General features: G+C 35.2%; 1 protein-coding gene across 1 annotated transcript in view; it reads right to left on the bottom strand.

The window, feature by feature from the left end:
- Positions 1-13,588, bottom strand: part of LOC139727994 (uncharacterized) — a 191,709-nt gene that overhangs the window by 76,291 nt on the left and 101,830 nt on the right. The window contains exons 13-18 of the mRNA XM_071638961.1: positions 12,141-12,331; positions 10,183-10,258; positions 7,824-7,862; positions 3,327-3,390; positions 2,555-2,564; positions 1,437-1,444 (exon numbers count right to left, since the gene is read on the bottom strand). Of these exons, the coding sequence (XP_071495062.1) occupies positions 1,437-1,444; positions 2,555-2,564; positions 3,327-3,390; positions 7,824-7,862; positions 10,183-10,258; positions 12,141-12,331 (388 nt within the window). The remainder of the gene's footprint in view (positions 1-1,436; positions 1,445-2,554; positions 2,565-3,326; positions 3,391-7,823; positions 7,863-10,182; positions 10,259-12,140; positions 12,332-13,588) is intronic.

Below are 13,588 nucleotides of genomic sequence, written 5' to 3'. Positions count from 1 at the left end.
ATGTACAATAAAGGTGTATGTGTGTGTGTGAATACATTTATACATTGATAAGTTTCTTCTCCTTCTCCTTCCTCTTCTTTTCCACATTAAAGGGATTGTACAGTACTGTTTGAGGTGAGGATTCAGCTTGTAACGTTTTGCGAGATATTTAGAAACCACTCTATAAAATGTTAAAGAGCATACAATTCTAAGGGGAAACTTCAATTGATGAAAATCAGTTTTGAAATGATTGAGATATCTGGAAACAGGGAAAAACAAAGAGATTCTAATAAAAGTTATGGCCTGTCAATTTCATTAGGATCGCTTTTTTGGATATCTCAGCAACATCAAGGCCAATTTTCATCAAATAAAAAGTTTAATCCTTCTTGAAATTATATGATCTTTCATATTTCATAAGAGGTTTCTCATTATCTCACAAAAAAAAAAAATTAATAAACCTGAATCCTTACCTCAGTCCCTTTTAAGAAGGTAATATGTGTTTGTAAAAGCACACTGAAGTTCTGACACACGAGGAAGTTCTGACAAATACACAGCATAAGTAAGTACTTGATGAAGCCCTTCATCCCATCATCATTTTTATGTCAGGTTTATAGACACCATACTGTATGTCTTCAACAGAGATAGGGAAAAATTTAGGAACTGTTTTCATTTATTCTTCTCAGTCACTCAGGTAACATTTTGATAAATGATATTGACTCTTAGAATTGTCTTGGTTTATGACAACTGAAAGTACTTGCCAGGGAATGCTATCAGTACAATGTCAAATCTTGATCATTTGTCTTACATACACGGAAATCAGTAGTATTCATAATGGAATGAGAAAGTAGATTTCAGTCACTCATGACCTGCAGACTTACTGTCTTACCACAACTGTATCAATGTCTGGCTGTTGCCACTTCTGACAGAAATTCCTGAAAATTTTGTGAACACACTTTGCAACATCAAAATTATATACTAATTTTTCATGTGGAGTACACTCACTTCTGTGTCACGGTCTTCCATGAATCTGTATGTAGGAAAAGAAAGCAATGACATAAATGTATCAAAGCCCTTATACAAAACTTTCATTGTACATGGCTAAACACAATATGCAATGTCTTAGATGTTATATATATATATATATATATATATATATATATTTTTTTTTTTTTTTTTTTGGGGGGGGGGGGGTATCGAAGCAATGAATTTCTAATGACCAACAAGTCCTAAAGTGATTCACTGTTTACTACAGTTGTATATACTGCAGTAGATATATGACTAATTTAGTGTCTGTTTACAAACTGCTATGTCCATCCGTTGAAGTGTCACTAGATGCATCAAAATGCATAATAAAACAAAGAGGGTGAAAAAACAAAGTTACAGAAGGCCATCGTATTATGGGATTACCAGTCAAATCACACACTGATATTTCATCTTCAGGATCTACATAGAATTGCCGTGTATCCTGATAAGTATTTCATTATAGTCTGTATGTTTCAATGTCACTTGTTTTGTACATTGTATATCTCAAGTTTAACTTTAGCAATGGAAATTTTTTTCAAGACAGACTTATGTCAACACACAAGTTTCCATTTCCCTTTGTTAAATAACATACAAAACATATCTTTAATCTATTCTACGGTTTTGAAATACTACTAGTAATCTACTATAACTAGAAAGTACATATCAGGCAGTTTGATGACCAAGAAAAAGAATGCTTTTAACATTTTATAGAAGTGTGAACAGAGGTCATGCTTAGTAAGAATCAATATGTACGTCACTGCTCTGAGCATTCCATTCATGCTATATCAACAGAAATGCATTAACATTCAAAAATTACCATGCACTTGCTAAGTACATTCAGGTATTCATACTAGCTATTCCACAGCAAACATGCCTTGCAGTCGTGCTAAAAATGGTTTATCATAGGTATGTCAAAGTACAGTCATAAATAGTTTATGCAATATCTATCAAAGAATATTCATGCATGTTTCATATCATTGCTTTTCTCCACGTTACAGAATCAATCTAGCAAGTTAGTTAAAGCAATATGCCCTAATTCTGAAAAAGTTGTGTAATTTTTAACCCATTGAGGAAAGACTGATTTTGCTACAACAAACATTCCCAATCACACCTGCCCAAGTATTCTCGGTACTTGTCTTTTACGAGTTAACTTCAATCTCCTATACTTTGATACAGTAGTCTGTCATAGAAACTTCAGACATCTTGAAAATGTTCGGTCAATATGTCAAACTCCTTTATTTCAAATGCACAAAGAAAATGATGAAGATATGGAGATATACACCATGTATCATTTTAAAAATATTCAAATAAGATGCACATTTTTCATATGTAGCAAAATCTTCTTTACTTGAAAATATATTTTGACCTAATAGCTGGTACCATTGTGGAAATTTGCTAGATTTGCCATGAAGAAAAGATGGCATTGACACAAAGCTAGGTTTGTCAGTGATTTCGGTGTGAGTGACAAAGTTAATATCCTTTATTCTCAAGTTTGCTCTACTCTTTTATCTATTCATGAATATGCCACATTTCATCATAATTGTTAGTACACAAACTTCCACCTACTATTATGTGTTTATGGACAATGTGTTTAATTTTTGTTTTGATACATGGACGCTTACAAAGTGCATTCTGGCTGATAAACTGCTGATTGTTAATTTGAATTTGGCATTCATTAAAAATGATAGCTAAAAATTGTGATGAGGATAATATGATGATAGTTACTTGTATATGGTAATTATTACAATAATGATAATGGTAGTAATGATAGTAGTAGTAGCAGTAGCAGTAGCTGAGTAATATTACTACTAATGATAATAAATATAGTCAATAATTTTAATATAATTAATGTAATATCACAAAATAATAATTGATAATAACAACAATAATAGTAATAGTAGTAGTAGTAATAACAATAATAATAATAACAACAATAATAGTAATAGTAGTAGTAGTAATAACAATAATAATAATAATAATAATGATAACAATAATAATAATAATAATAACAACAACAATAATAATAATAATAATAATAATTATTATTATTATTATTATCATTATCATTATTATTATTATTATTATTATTATTATTATTATTATTATTATTATTATTATTATTATTATTATTGATATTGTTATTGCTACTGTTATTATTATCATTATTATTATTATTATTATTATTATTATTATCATCATCATTATTATTATAATATTGACAATAATAATAATAGTAGCATTGATAATGTCAGTAGTTATGATAATGTAAACAAAAGTTTAATTTGAATGTCTGGAAAGAGACTGCAAAGAGTAAGCGGCACAACTCCTTCTCACCTCCAGCATGCACAGTCTCATTTTCACTCACAAACACGCTATCTGAGCTGTCGTCTAGGAGTGGGAAATAAAACACCAACAGCGCCACCAAGCAAGGGAAGAGAAGAGAACTAGATTAGTACAACCAACAACCACGGGGGGTAATAGAGGGCAGCATTTCAAACACAGACTAGCTGATGTAGAGTCTGTTGATCACTCTGGTATTCAAAGTCTCTACACTGGCACTTCTAGTGAATTCACTCCTGTCAAGCTTAGTAAAGATGCTGGCATATTTTTGAGCTGTGATTTCATTTTTCAAATTAACCATGAGCAGATCTGTGAGTTACAGTTAGAAGAGTTAAAATTTTGCAGATGCTGACACTTCTGCCACATTTGACAAAGATTTCACACAAAAGAAGATTTTCATATTGCGAGAAACATCATTTAAAGAAAGAATGAAACTCATCATGTTCAATCAACATAAAGTGAGATGATAAGCACAAAAAAGGACACAACACACGAGTGTCAGTGAAGAGATTGGTGTTTACAGATGAAATGTGTTTCGCTGAATGTGGCGCACACACGTAGATAGCAAACAAACTCACAGCATGCAGCTAAGAAAGAGTCATCCAAAACAAGAGGTAGAACATATCGTTGATGTCATATAAGATATAACCAGGCACTGCTTTAGCCATATCGCATGTCCAGTAAGTAGGTGTAAGTGTGCAATATATCCACCACAAAACAACTTAGGAAAAGATAACAGTTGCAAGCAGTAGGTCATGCCTGAGAACGAATACCTGGACTGTGTACAAGTCTTTCAGAGAGAACATCGAACATAGAAGTCCAACTATGAATCACATGGCTCATGTCCTTGCCCTTCTTATATGCATACAAAACACTATCTCACAAACTCATGGACAGCACGTGGATATCCTAAGTCTGCCTGTACTAAGTCTGCCGTGCTCTTGGCTACTTGAAACATGCCTTATTCTGCCCGATGTACTTTAGACAATAATCACATCACACTGAAAACTGCCACCATGGCACCAAATGTTGTTAATACTTGAACAAAACTCATCAAAGTGCTTGAACAAATTGAATCCTGCTGTAAAATTTAGGAGGATCCAGATCGAGCAGCCCAGGGCACAATGCCAATTGTCTTCTGAGACGTTGAGATACCAATGAACCCTGCAAGAATTGCATCCAAAGCTCTGCCCTATTAGGCGCTGCTAGGATAGTACTGGGACATGACCCAAGAGAAATCAAGAAAAGGTCCAAGTGGTGTATGACACTAATGAACATACAAAGGACACACATGTGAACATGCTTCAAGTTACCTAAAATGAAGAGAGTCATTTCAAATCATGTGTATTTGTCTGTGTGAACTTTGATATTTTAATCTACATTTTTAACTTCAGCAGTGAAAGTATGCTCTAAAGGAGTTTTTAAAAAAAAGTGCTGTATAAGTGGAAGAATTATCTATGAATAGCTTACATTTTTGTTCTACACGAGACTCCAATGTTTTGAATAAGGGCATGAAGTGCAGTGTTTTTTTCTTTTTCTTCTGTCACTTTTTGCATATAGAATTGAAATTTGAAAGTGTGCTGTAAGAAGGTGATCTAGAAAGTGCAATAGTATTTGACAAAATGAGCTATACTCAAGGAAGTACAGCAAAGTTGACGATGCTTAGAAAATTATATGACAAATGCTCTTTCCTGATATAAGACAAGGGTATGAGCATTCAGGATCGGTGCATGCATTGCAGCTATCAAAGTTCACAGTGGGGAGGGTGTATCCATTGCTTGAGCATACTTGATTCACAATAAATCATGAAGAGAAATATTCAGAGTCTAAAACCATGAGAAAAGAGTTACTGGTAATAAGAATAAATAGAGGGAGAAAGTGCCTAAAATTCCTACAAAAGCCACCTCTAAAATGACTATCACAGAAAATGTATTGCTCTTGGGATGAGTTGTCCATTACAGTCAAAATGAGACCTAAAGGGTTTAGTCAACAATCAGTTCATCTTCAGATACCTCTAAAATATTACCAGGAGCACTAAAGTTAAAGACCTTCTCTGGGAGCATACTCTCTTCTACATGAAGTGATAATTGAGATTCAAGGTATTGAAGATTGAATGGCAGCAGACAAAGACATTGATCTTCATTTTATTCATTCATTCATCTTTTTTTCTTCTTTTTTTCACTGAAGTTTCTGTAAAGATTACACAATGTGATGAGATTTCTTACTGGAAGTCCCTGTATTTTCACTGGTTTCCTTGGCTATGCCTCAGGAGATACCTTCTGATAAAAAGATGCCTTCTGGATTCCTTACAGGAATTGCCATTTCACAACCGACATTTCAGTGGTTCAATTAAGGAGTTATCTAGAGAGACCAGTAAACTGCAGCCAAAGAGTGCTGGTAAATAAAGATGGGACAAGAATTATGGCTTCCCATGGTTTTCCGTACTGCCGATCGTTACGTCCAATATAAAAGATGCCATCATAGCTATTTCTGCTAAAATGGCAACTTGTTGTAGCAACAGCCTATCAGGGAGTGAGATTCTTGTCATCACCATGACATTGAAGCTAGAGTTGCTATCATAGCAACTTTCTCTGAAATAGAGCCCAGGGGTAAGCGCAAGATCAAGTTTGGAGAAAGCGACATGTGATGATGTAACCCTGGTAGAAGAAAGACACATACTAAGGCAAGAGTACCATGCAGCACGATTCTGGGGGGTTTCATGTCATCCTCGTATTACTCAATGGGAAGATGGAAAAGAAGGTGACTCAGGATTGTACGAGACTACATCAGAATTCCAATCACAGCACGTCGTAGGGAGGGAAATGGCATCGTATACTTGAGGAGAAGGAACAAAAAGATAAATAATTGTCTAGATGTAGGGTAGAGGAATCCTTTGATGATAAAACTGTAAAACTAACCAGGAGGATGGGAGTGATACATATGCTGTACTTCTTCTTCAACCACAGCATGTCGATGACCAATCTATCCACATATTGCATCTGCATCTCTAGAGGGTTCACTCCTTTTGTTGCTCACATGTGACTTTTTAGAAAATTGGTTCTTGGAGGCTGCACAAAGGACTTGGCTTTTCAAGTTTGTTTGAAAGATCTCAAGATTTAGGAATCAGCAACTACCTGAATGGGGGCAGGATTTTGTCCTCCATGGGAGCAGATGTAACTAATTAAGATTTGAATGTCCTAATATCAGGTATAAGAGGAATAAATCGCCATCTTCCATTTACATGGCATTAAAACTTGGTGATTGCTGCAGAAGTTAATTTTGAGGAAAGGCATACATCACCTCTTTATAGATGCTAAAGCCAAGTAACCTATTGAATATGATATTCTGGGGGATTTCTGATGTATATTATTATAAAAGGGTTTTCTACTGTACCGGTGAAGGGAAAAAGAGGAAAATTAAAGACTGTACAGAGCGACGCCCTGTATGTCCAATGTCAGGTCATATCAAAGACATAGAAGGTATTTTTTATGTTTAATATGTCACTATGGATGCAACTTTCTCACAGCTTCCTTCAACAGCCTGTATGGATGGCATGCTAACAGTAAGCTTCAAACTTTACACTCCGGCAAGTTTCTACCTATTTCAATTCCCGTACATCAAGATGCATATGAAAGCCAGTCGCAAGCAACTTAAAACTATGTTTTGTTTTGTTTCTTTTTTTTTATGGATGGGCACAGAGAGAAACGAGAGGGCAGGCCTTTCTTTTTCCCCCATGAGCATTGCAGAGAAGACGAGACTTACCCTTTCTTTCATCTTCAATTTCGTGGGGGTACCTATGTCTGGATCTGTAACAGGATTCTGTCATGTCTGTGTTTAATATTCCATTACAGGTGTGCATGTGCGTGGGTGCAAAGACAGGAATAGGAGGGCAGGACAAAAAGAGTTTACATCACTTCTGGACTAGGTTAAATTTCAACAACAGCGAGATTAGCATGTATCTGGGATTTTTCATCCCCATTATGATTTCAGGAGTGAATACGAGAGGGAAAAAAAAGAACAACACAAAGTACAGCTTGGTCAGAAAGCCACTTCTGTATGACAGAAGTTTTCTTTCTAATCTTACTACTAAAAGAGAGGAGATATCACTACAAACTTGATCAATGAAAACCAGAAGGGCATAAGTCTCAAAAAAAAAAAAAATCTATGGAGGTAATATTTTTCTGGTGTTCAAGTGAAGTATGTAAACTGAGTGTGACATAAATAAACCAAGAAGAGTAAACAAAAAAAAAGTACCACATTTTCGATGAAAACGGACATGGGTTAGTTAAGACAAGTGTCGCGTTCATCTAGACTGTAAACAGTAACTTTGAATGTGACTACTACGATGAGTTATCACATATGAGGTGAGAGTGATTTTGATGGATGTGACGTATGGAATGCCAACTGTGCCACAGCATTCAGGCAAATATCTAAGCGATGTCAAATGAAAGGGCAAAGAAATAAATTTGGTGTATCATAACCTTCACGGTTTTGTGAGGTTGAATAATCATCATTACCATCTGTAATGAAGAAAATACATATGAAATATGGAGAAGAGTAAGCTGGGACACAAGCATGCAGAAATCTAATTTTCCAGAATTTCTATGAAAAAAAAAATACTCATCAATAATGAATTGATAGCTCAACCACTATTAAAAGCTGAGGCAGGACAGTAACATTGGAGCCATTTATATTGTTTAATACTGTTTTATGGGATACTTTAATCAGATTTACAGTGAGCAGAACAATTTGGAAGTTAACTGATTTTACAGTCAAACCATTAACATTTTGCATTCAAACCCTTATTGTACATGGTTAGAATCTAAGCAATTTGGGGTTTTTTTCCCCCTTTTAAATCGAATTCACTAAATCTCTTTACATGCTTCTGTAAATAAACACTTAATACATGATTGGTCAGCCACCGCATTCAACTTGGCAAATTTTTTTTACCTTACTGAGTCCATCTTCAGAGAACTTCTTTTCAAAGTATTCTGTAATCTAGACATGCTATTAAAGGTCAAGAAAATATGCTTCTCCTTATCCTTAGGGTGATAATTTGGGCAAGGAAGATTAATCAACTTTAAGGGATAAAAAAAGAACTTAACATTTTTCCCACTTTCTCAGCTAGACAGAGCAAAAATAAAGGTAACTGAGAGGTGTTGAGAAGATTGTGAACTTATATAAACAAACAAACAAACAAAATGACAGATATCAGTAATTGGAGAACTTTGAACTTTAGTATAAAAGTGCAACACCCTCTTCACTGGTATTATTTCTCATGCCATGCTCTTTTAGAAATAAAACAATTTCATTAGTCAGAACTACCTCAACATCCTTAGAAAACTTGAAATCAAATTATATCAAGGCACATGACATTTTTGTAAAGTGTCAATACTCTTTTAAAAACAAAGTCCTATTCTGCACATGTTACCAAAGGACACTATCAAGGTGTCAACGTTTCTGCACTGCATTCGTGCTTTAAAAGAAATAACAAACAAAAAACAAATGCATTTGTAAAAATTATTGTCAAATTAAGTAAAGAACAGAAACATGTCCTACTATCAAGTTGACATAAGGCGCAGAAACAAAGTGCTTGTGGAAATAACTGCACTCTACTGCATTCTGGCGTGTGCATGTGTTTGTATGAGTGTCACTGCACAAGTCTTCTCTCAGTCAGTTTGATATTCATTCAGATATCAAACAGTATTGGCAATCTAATGACTAGGTCAACATTAATTTCTCACTGTGATTATGGCAACTTATGCTTAAGATATAATTCATACAAATTTGCTTGCAGTTAATTATTATCCTAAAGTAACAGTGACTTGGATGTTCTAATGGATTTTAATAAGCTATTTATCCCTGGTTTAACATTTGCTCTGGTAACTGAAAATATTTGTAGCATATCTTATCAATTTACAGAAGACTGGTACTCCCTTAAAATTCAATGGATTCGGTGCATTCTTCCTCCTTGAAGTATGAAAACCACTGATGTTTGAGTTCTATATCATAATATGGTAAGTGTGAAAAATGTTCAAGTAGCTGTATTTTCACTTTCTTTACGAATGATTAGCTATTACTGTACATTTGATTTCAAAGAGACAATATCCCATTAAAAGTCAGTGCTCCCACTGCTATGCATAAGGGTTTACAGTACAAGTGTTGAAAAGGCCAGATCACTCTTAAATAAAAGTATTATCATAGTGTGGGAGCGGTCAATGTTCCTTTGCATAATGGTTTGTCCTAAATGTCAGAGAGATCAGCTGGGGGCCATTTTATAAAGATTGATCTTATGATTGATCTTACGATTGATGAAATTAAAAAAAGATTATGCTCAATCTACTATTAACTTGTGCTTTAAGTCAAGCTTATTGTACGTATCTTTTTGAAACAGCCTCACGATTGATATCGATCTTATGCTCTATTCACCGAGTTACACTTGATAAATTGAGCGTACGATCAAACATAACTCTTCATAAAATGGGACCCAGTAATAAGTTCCCACATCTATATGTCCATGTCTACAAGTGATATAGATGTATACATCAATCTTGTTCATTGACTGAATGCTTCATTTATGGAATTGATACCCAAATGTAAATCAATAATCCATACGGGTATTATAAGAGGTTAATATCCTAGAACACACAATGTGTGATAATGTGTAGTGAAGTGACTGATGGCCAAGTATAGCTAAGTCATTTGAACTTACACCCCTATTAGATTAAAAAGAGAAGAAATGGGTATGAACGGTGGGCGGGTTGGGGGAGGAAGGGGATGTTAATGGGGAAAGTGGGTGATTTCAGTAGTTGAGATGACTGGGGGGTGAGGTGGGTTTACCTTCGTCATTGTCCTGTTTGTGAATCGACTTGAACATTTCCTTGTACCAGTCGTGTCTATTGTCTTCCTTCACATGCTGCCGATGAGAGAAGAAGTTAGAAAGAAACATATGTGAGAAATACTACTAGTTACCCCTTGTTTGAGGCTAGAGGTCTCATGGTATATGGCATGAAACTGCCGTATTTGGTGAGAACGAGCAAGGAATAACAATTTTATCTGTTAGTGTGTAGATCCAGATGAATTTTGTAGTGTACTCTCGTTGGTACATTTTCAACAAAAACAATTTATATTTCAGAAACATTTGTCTACACACCCCTTCTGCATTGTCAGTCTTTCTTTCGTAACTGTTGCTAGCTATGGGCTCTTAGAAAATCTTCAAGTTTTGCGGCTGTGAAAGATCATCAACAATGAAAAACATGAAATACAACATACATGTACAGGGCAAGGACCTCATTCACGAAATACAGGAGATATTCAGAAGACGATTGACCAATGAGATTACAGAATTTACAATCACCAAAAGATTTAAGAATCTTCCCCTGCTGTTATCACTTTGGAATCATTGTGATGGAATCACGATACATCAAGGTACTTTTGCTTAATCACTAACACAGACATTGAAAGGCCACATACCTTGCTTCACTAAATAATATTTGAAAAGACAGTCAAATAAATTCACAGTATCAGATCCATGAATTAAAGGGACGCAGTCCTCACAAAATTTAAGAAAATATGTTGTTGTTGGTACCTCCAATGAACTACTTTCATCAAAAACAAACTTTCAAATCACCAAATAAGCTGGTACATTTCGGTTAAAAAAGTGTGACTCTGCAAATGAGCAAGTCTTGGCGGAGAGTCATACGTCATCGATGCACAACTCTTTGCAGCGGTGTTCTGCTCGTCATCCCTAGTTATTTATAAATACACGTTTACTATTTATTTTTATATTAATTGTATATATAAATAAGCTTGAAATATTTTGTTCGAAATAATAAAACCACATATTGTCACATTTTATGAAAAAATCAGATATGATCATTTTGAACACTTAAATTGGTTTTCTGAGGCACGGCTGTCAACTTGAGAGTAGGGCATCAATGACGTTGCACCTTTTGGCAGGCTCTTACACGATCGCTTGCAGGAATTATTTTTTAAAAATCGCGTACGGAGACAATTTTTGATGTCCACGCGTATAAATTGATGAAAGGTTATATTTTTTACTCTTCTTAATTATCAGTACAGTGAAAATCTCAGGACTGCTTCCCTTTAATAGGCAGTCATATTCTACGGTGTGTAAGATTAAGTAATGTATTTGCCATTGCTTGATAGATACCCAAGATAATCAATTTGCTGACACACACAAAAATATGTGGCACTGTACAAAGTTAAAGCAATCACATCAACACTGTTTAAAAGGCAACCTTTTACACTGCAAATTTGCTCAAGCATGTCCTCGTCGTAAGTTGGAGTGATTTAAAACTTGCAAGTTTTGACTACCGGTAAGCTGAAAGTTCCTGCACAAATCAAACATTGAGAGTTTTTATACTAAGAAGGGCCCCTTATCTGCACACGTCTCCAAACACATTTAATGCTCATCAAGCAATTTTTGTCAGTTCGAATGCAAATATAAAAAAATGTTATTTTGTCAAACATAATTTCGAAGTTGTGTTTGGCTAATCACAGTTCAGAAGTGTTATTCAATCAGGTTGTGCTCGACTCTGGGTACATGTTTGTAATTTGTACAGTTTGAGCCAAAATGCATTTAGAAGCACACATCAGAAGAAATTTACAAATAGGTTCTTTTGTGAGTCTGAAACCCCTAATCGACAGCTGATACGTGTGACCTATCCCGGGTACTTGTGTAGTCTTGCCCATCCAGGCACTTATTGGGTCATATATCATCACCTTGACGACAACTGCCCATCAGTCACCACAGTTACATTATCGTCCTCTCATACCTGTCTCAGACCCAGGGGCATTCCATCCTTGTCCCTCGGTCCTATGCCGTCGTATCGCGGCGCTTCGTGCTTCTTCACCGTCGACGAGTTCCTCGTCACATTCTGGATCGGGTAGAACGTGTCCGTGTGCACGACGTCGCCTTCCACTGTCTGCTTTTGGAAGAGCGCCCCCGGAGGTAGCTTGGTGGGGTCTGCAAGATGGCGTTTGAGAGGCAAATATCCATTTTAAGACTAGAAAGACATTTCAGATGATACAAACACTACACCATTTTTCACTTCAAATTACTTCAAAATACAATTCCGCATTTTTGCTAATCAAAGCTTCCACAAGCTGTGGTTTGGAAGGGGGGAAATAAACAGTCCATGATCAGATTAGGTTTCACATTCAAACCCAAATTCACCTATGAAATGTTTGTCATATCAGTAACATTTTCACTCAGGGCATATCTTAAGTTTTTGGTATGCAGATATGTATTTTCAATTCGTATTGTTCTGGAAGTTTTGTGTGTATGTACATGCAAGTAAGTCTACGTAATCTGCGCTTTTGCATGCACTCTTACCCAGACACTTATCTTCTTTTTACATGTATCATAAAATAAATGATAAACATTAAAAACTAATCTACCTACCCTTCCAATACATACAAATGATTACATACATTTTTTTCTGTGCACTGTATCTCTGAAGTAACTACAGGTCTAATCTACTTAAAGGTAATCTCAATGGAAACATATCACAGAATACATCTACGCACATTAGTTGATGAAGGGGAAAGAAATATGTGTATGAAGCATTGTGGGTGCGGCATCAAATACTGAAGCGATGAAAATGAAGTGCATGTGCAAACTACATATGTACAAATATATGTTGGGAAAAATGTGGGACAAAGACACAAATTACCCATCTGAAATGGGACAGTGAACAGCATATTTTAGATTCTATACCTACAGTAAAGCAATACTATGAAAAAAAAAAGATGTCAACCTTTACAGTCATAATGTATCATATCAGTCAGTCAATATTAATTTCCTTCTGCTCCCCCTCCCCCCCCCCCCCTCCCAGGAAAAAAATCTAAATCAATATTACTCTTACATTTTTGTACAAACAAATTCCTTGAACTGCTTCTACAAGAATATACTCAAATTTGCAAATGTACATGTTTCAATAATATACTAATTTCTTTTAAAAGGTGTGAAGAATAATTGTGTTTGGCACATATTCATGGAATGAAACAGATATACAAATAGTGGCACATTCAATAGATATCTGTTAATACATAAATGATGTTGAATATTTTCTGATGTATCTAAATTGACCATCACAAAAGACAGATGCATAATTAGCCTACAAGTTTATCATAATATTTCTTAATTTTTTTCTTCGCTTTAGTTCTTTCTATCGCGATGCACAGAACTTTGGTGACACAGCAAAGTTGATGCTTATACATG

The sequence above is a fragment of the Diadema antillarum genome, unplaced genomic scaffold (assembly GCF_040938485.1).
Source record: "Diadema antillarum isolate AM-2024a unplaced genomic scaffold, OU_Dant_1.0 seq00000161_RagTag, whole genome shotgun sequence".
NCBI lineage: Eukaryota > Metazoa > Echinodermata > Echinoidea > Diadematoida > Diadematidae > Diadema > Diadema antillarum.
The sequence above is the reverse complement of the archived record's forward strand: the minus strand, read 5'-3'. Positions and strand labels throughout refer to the sequence as shown.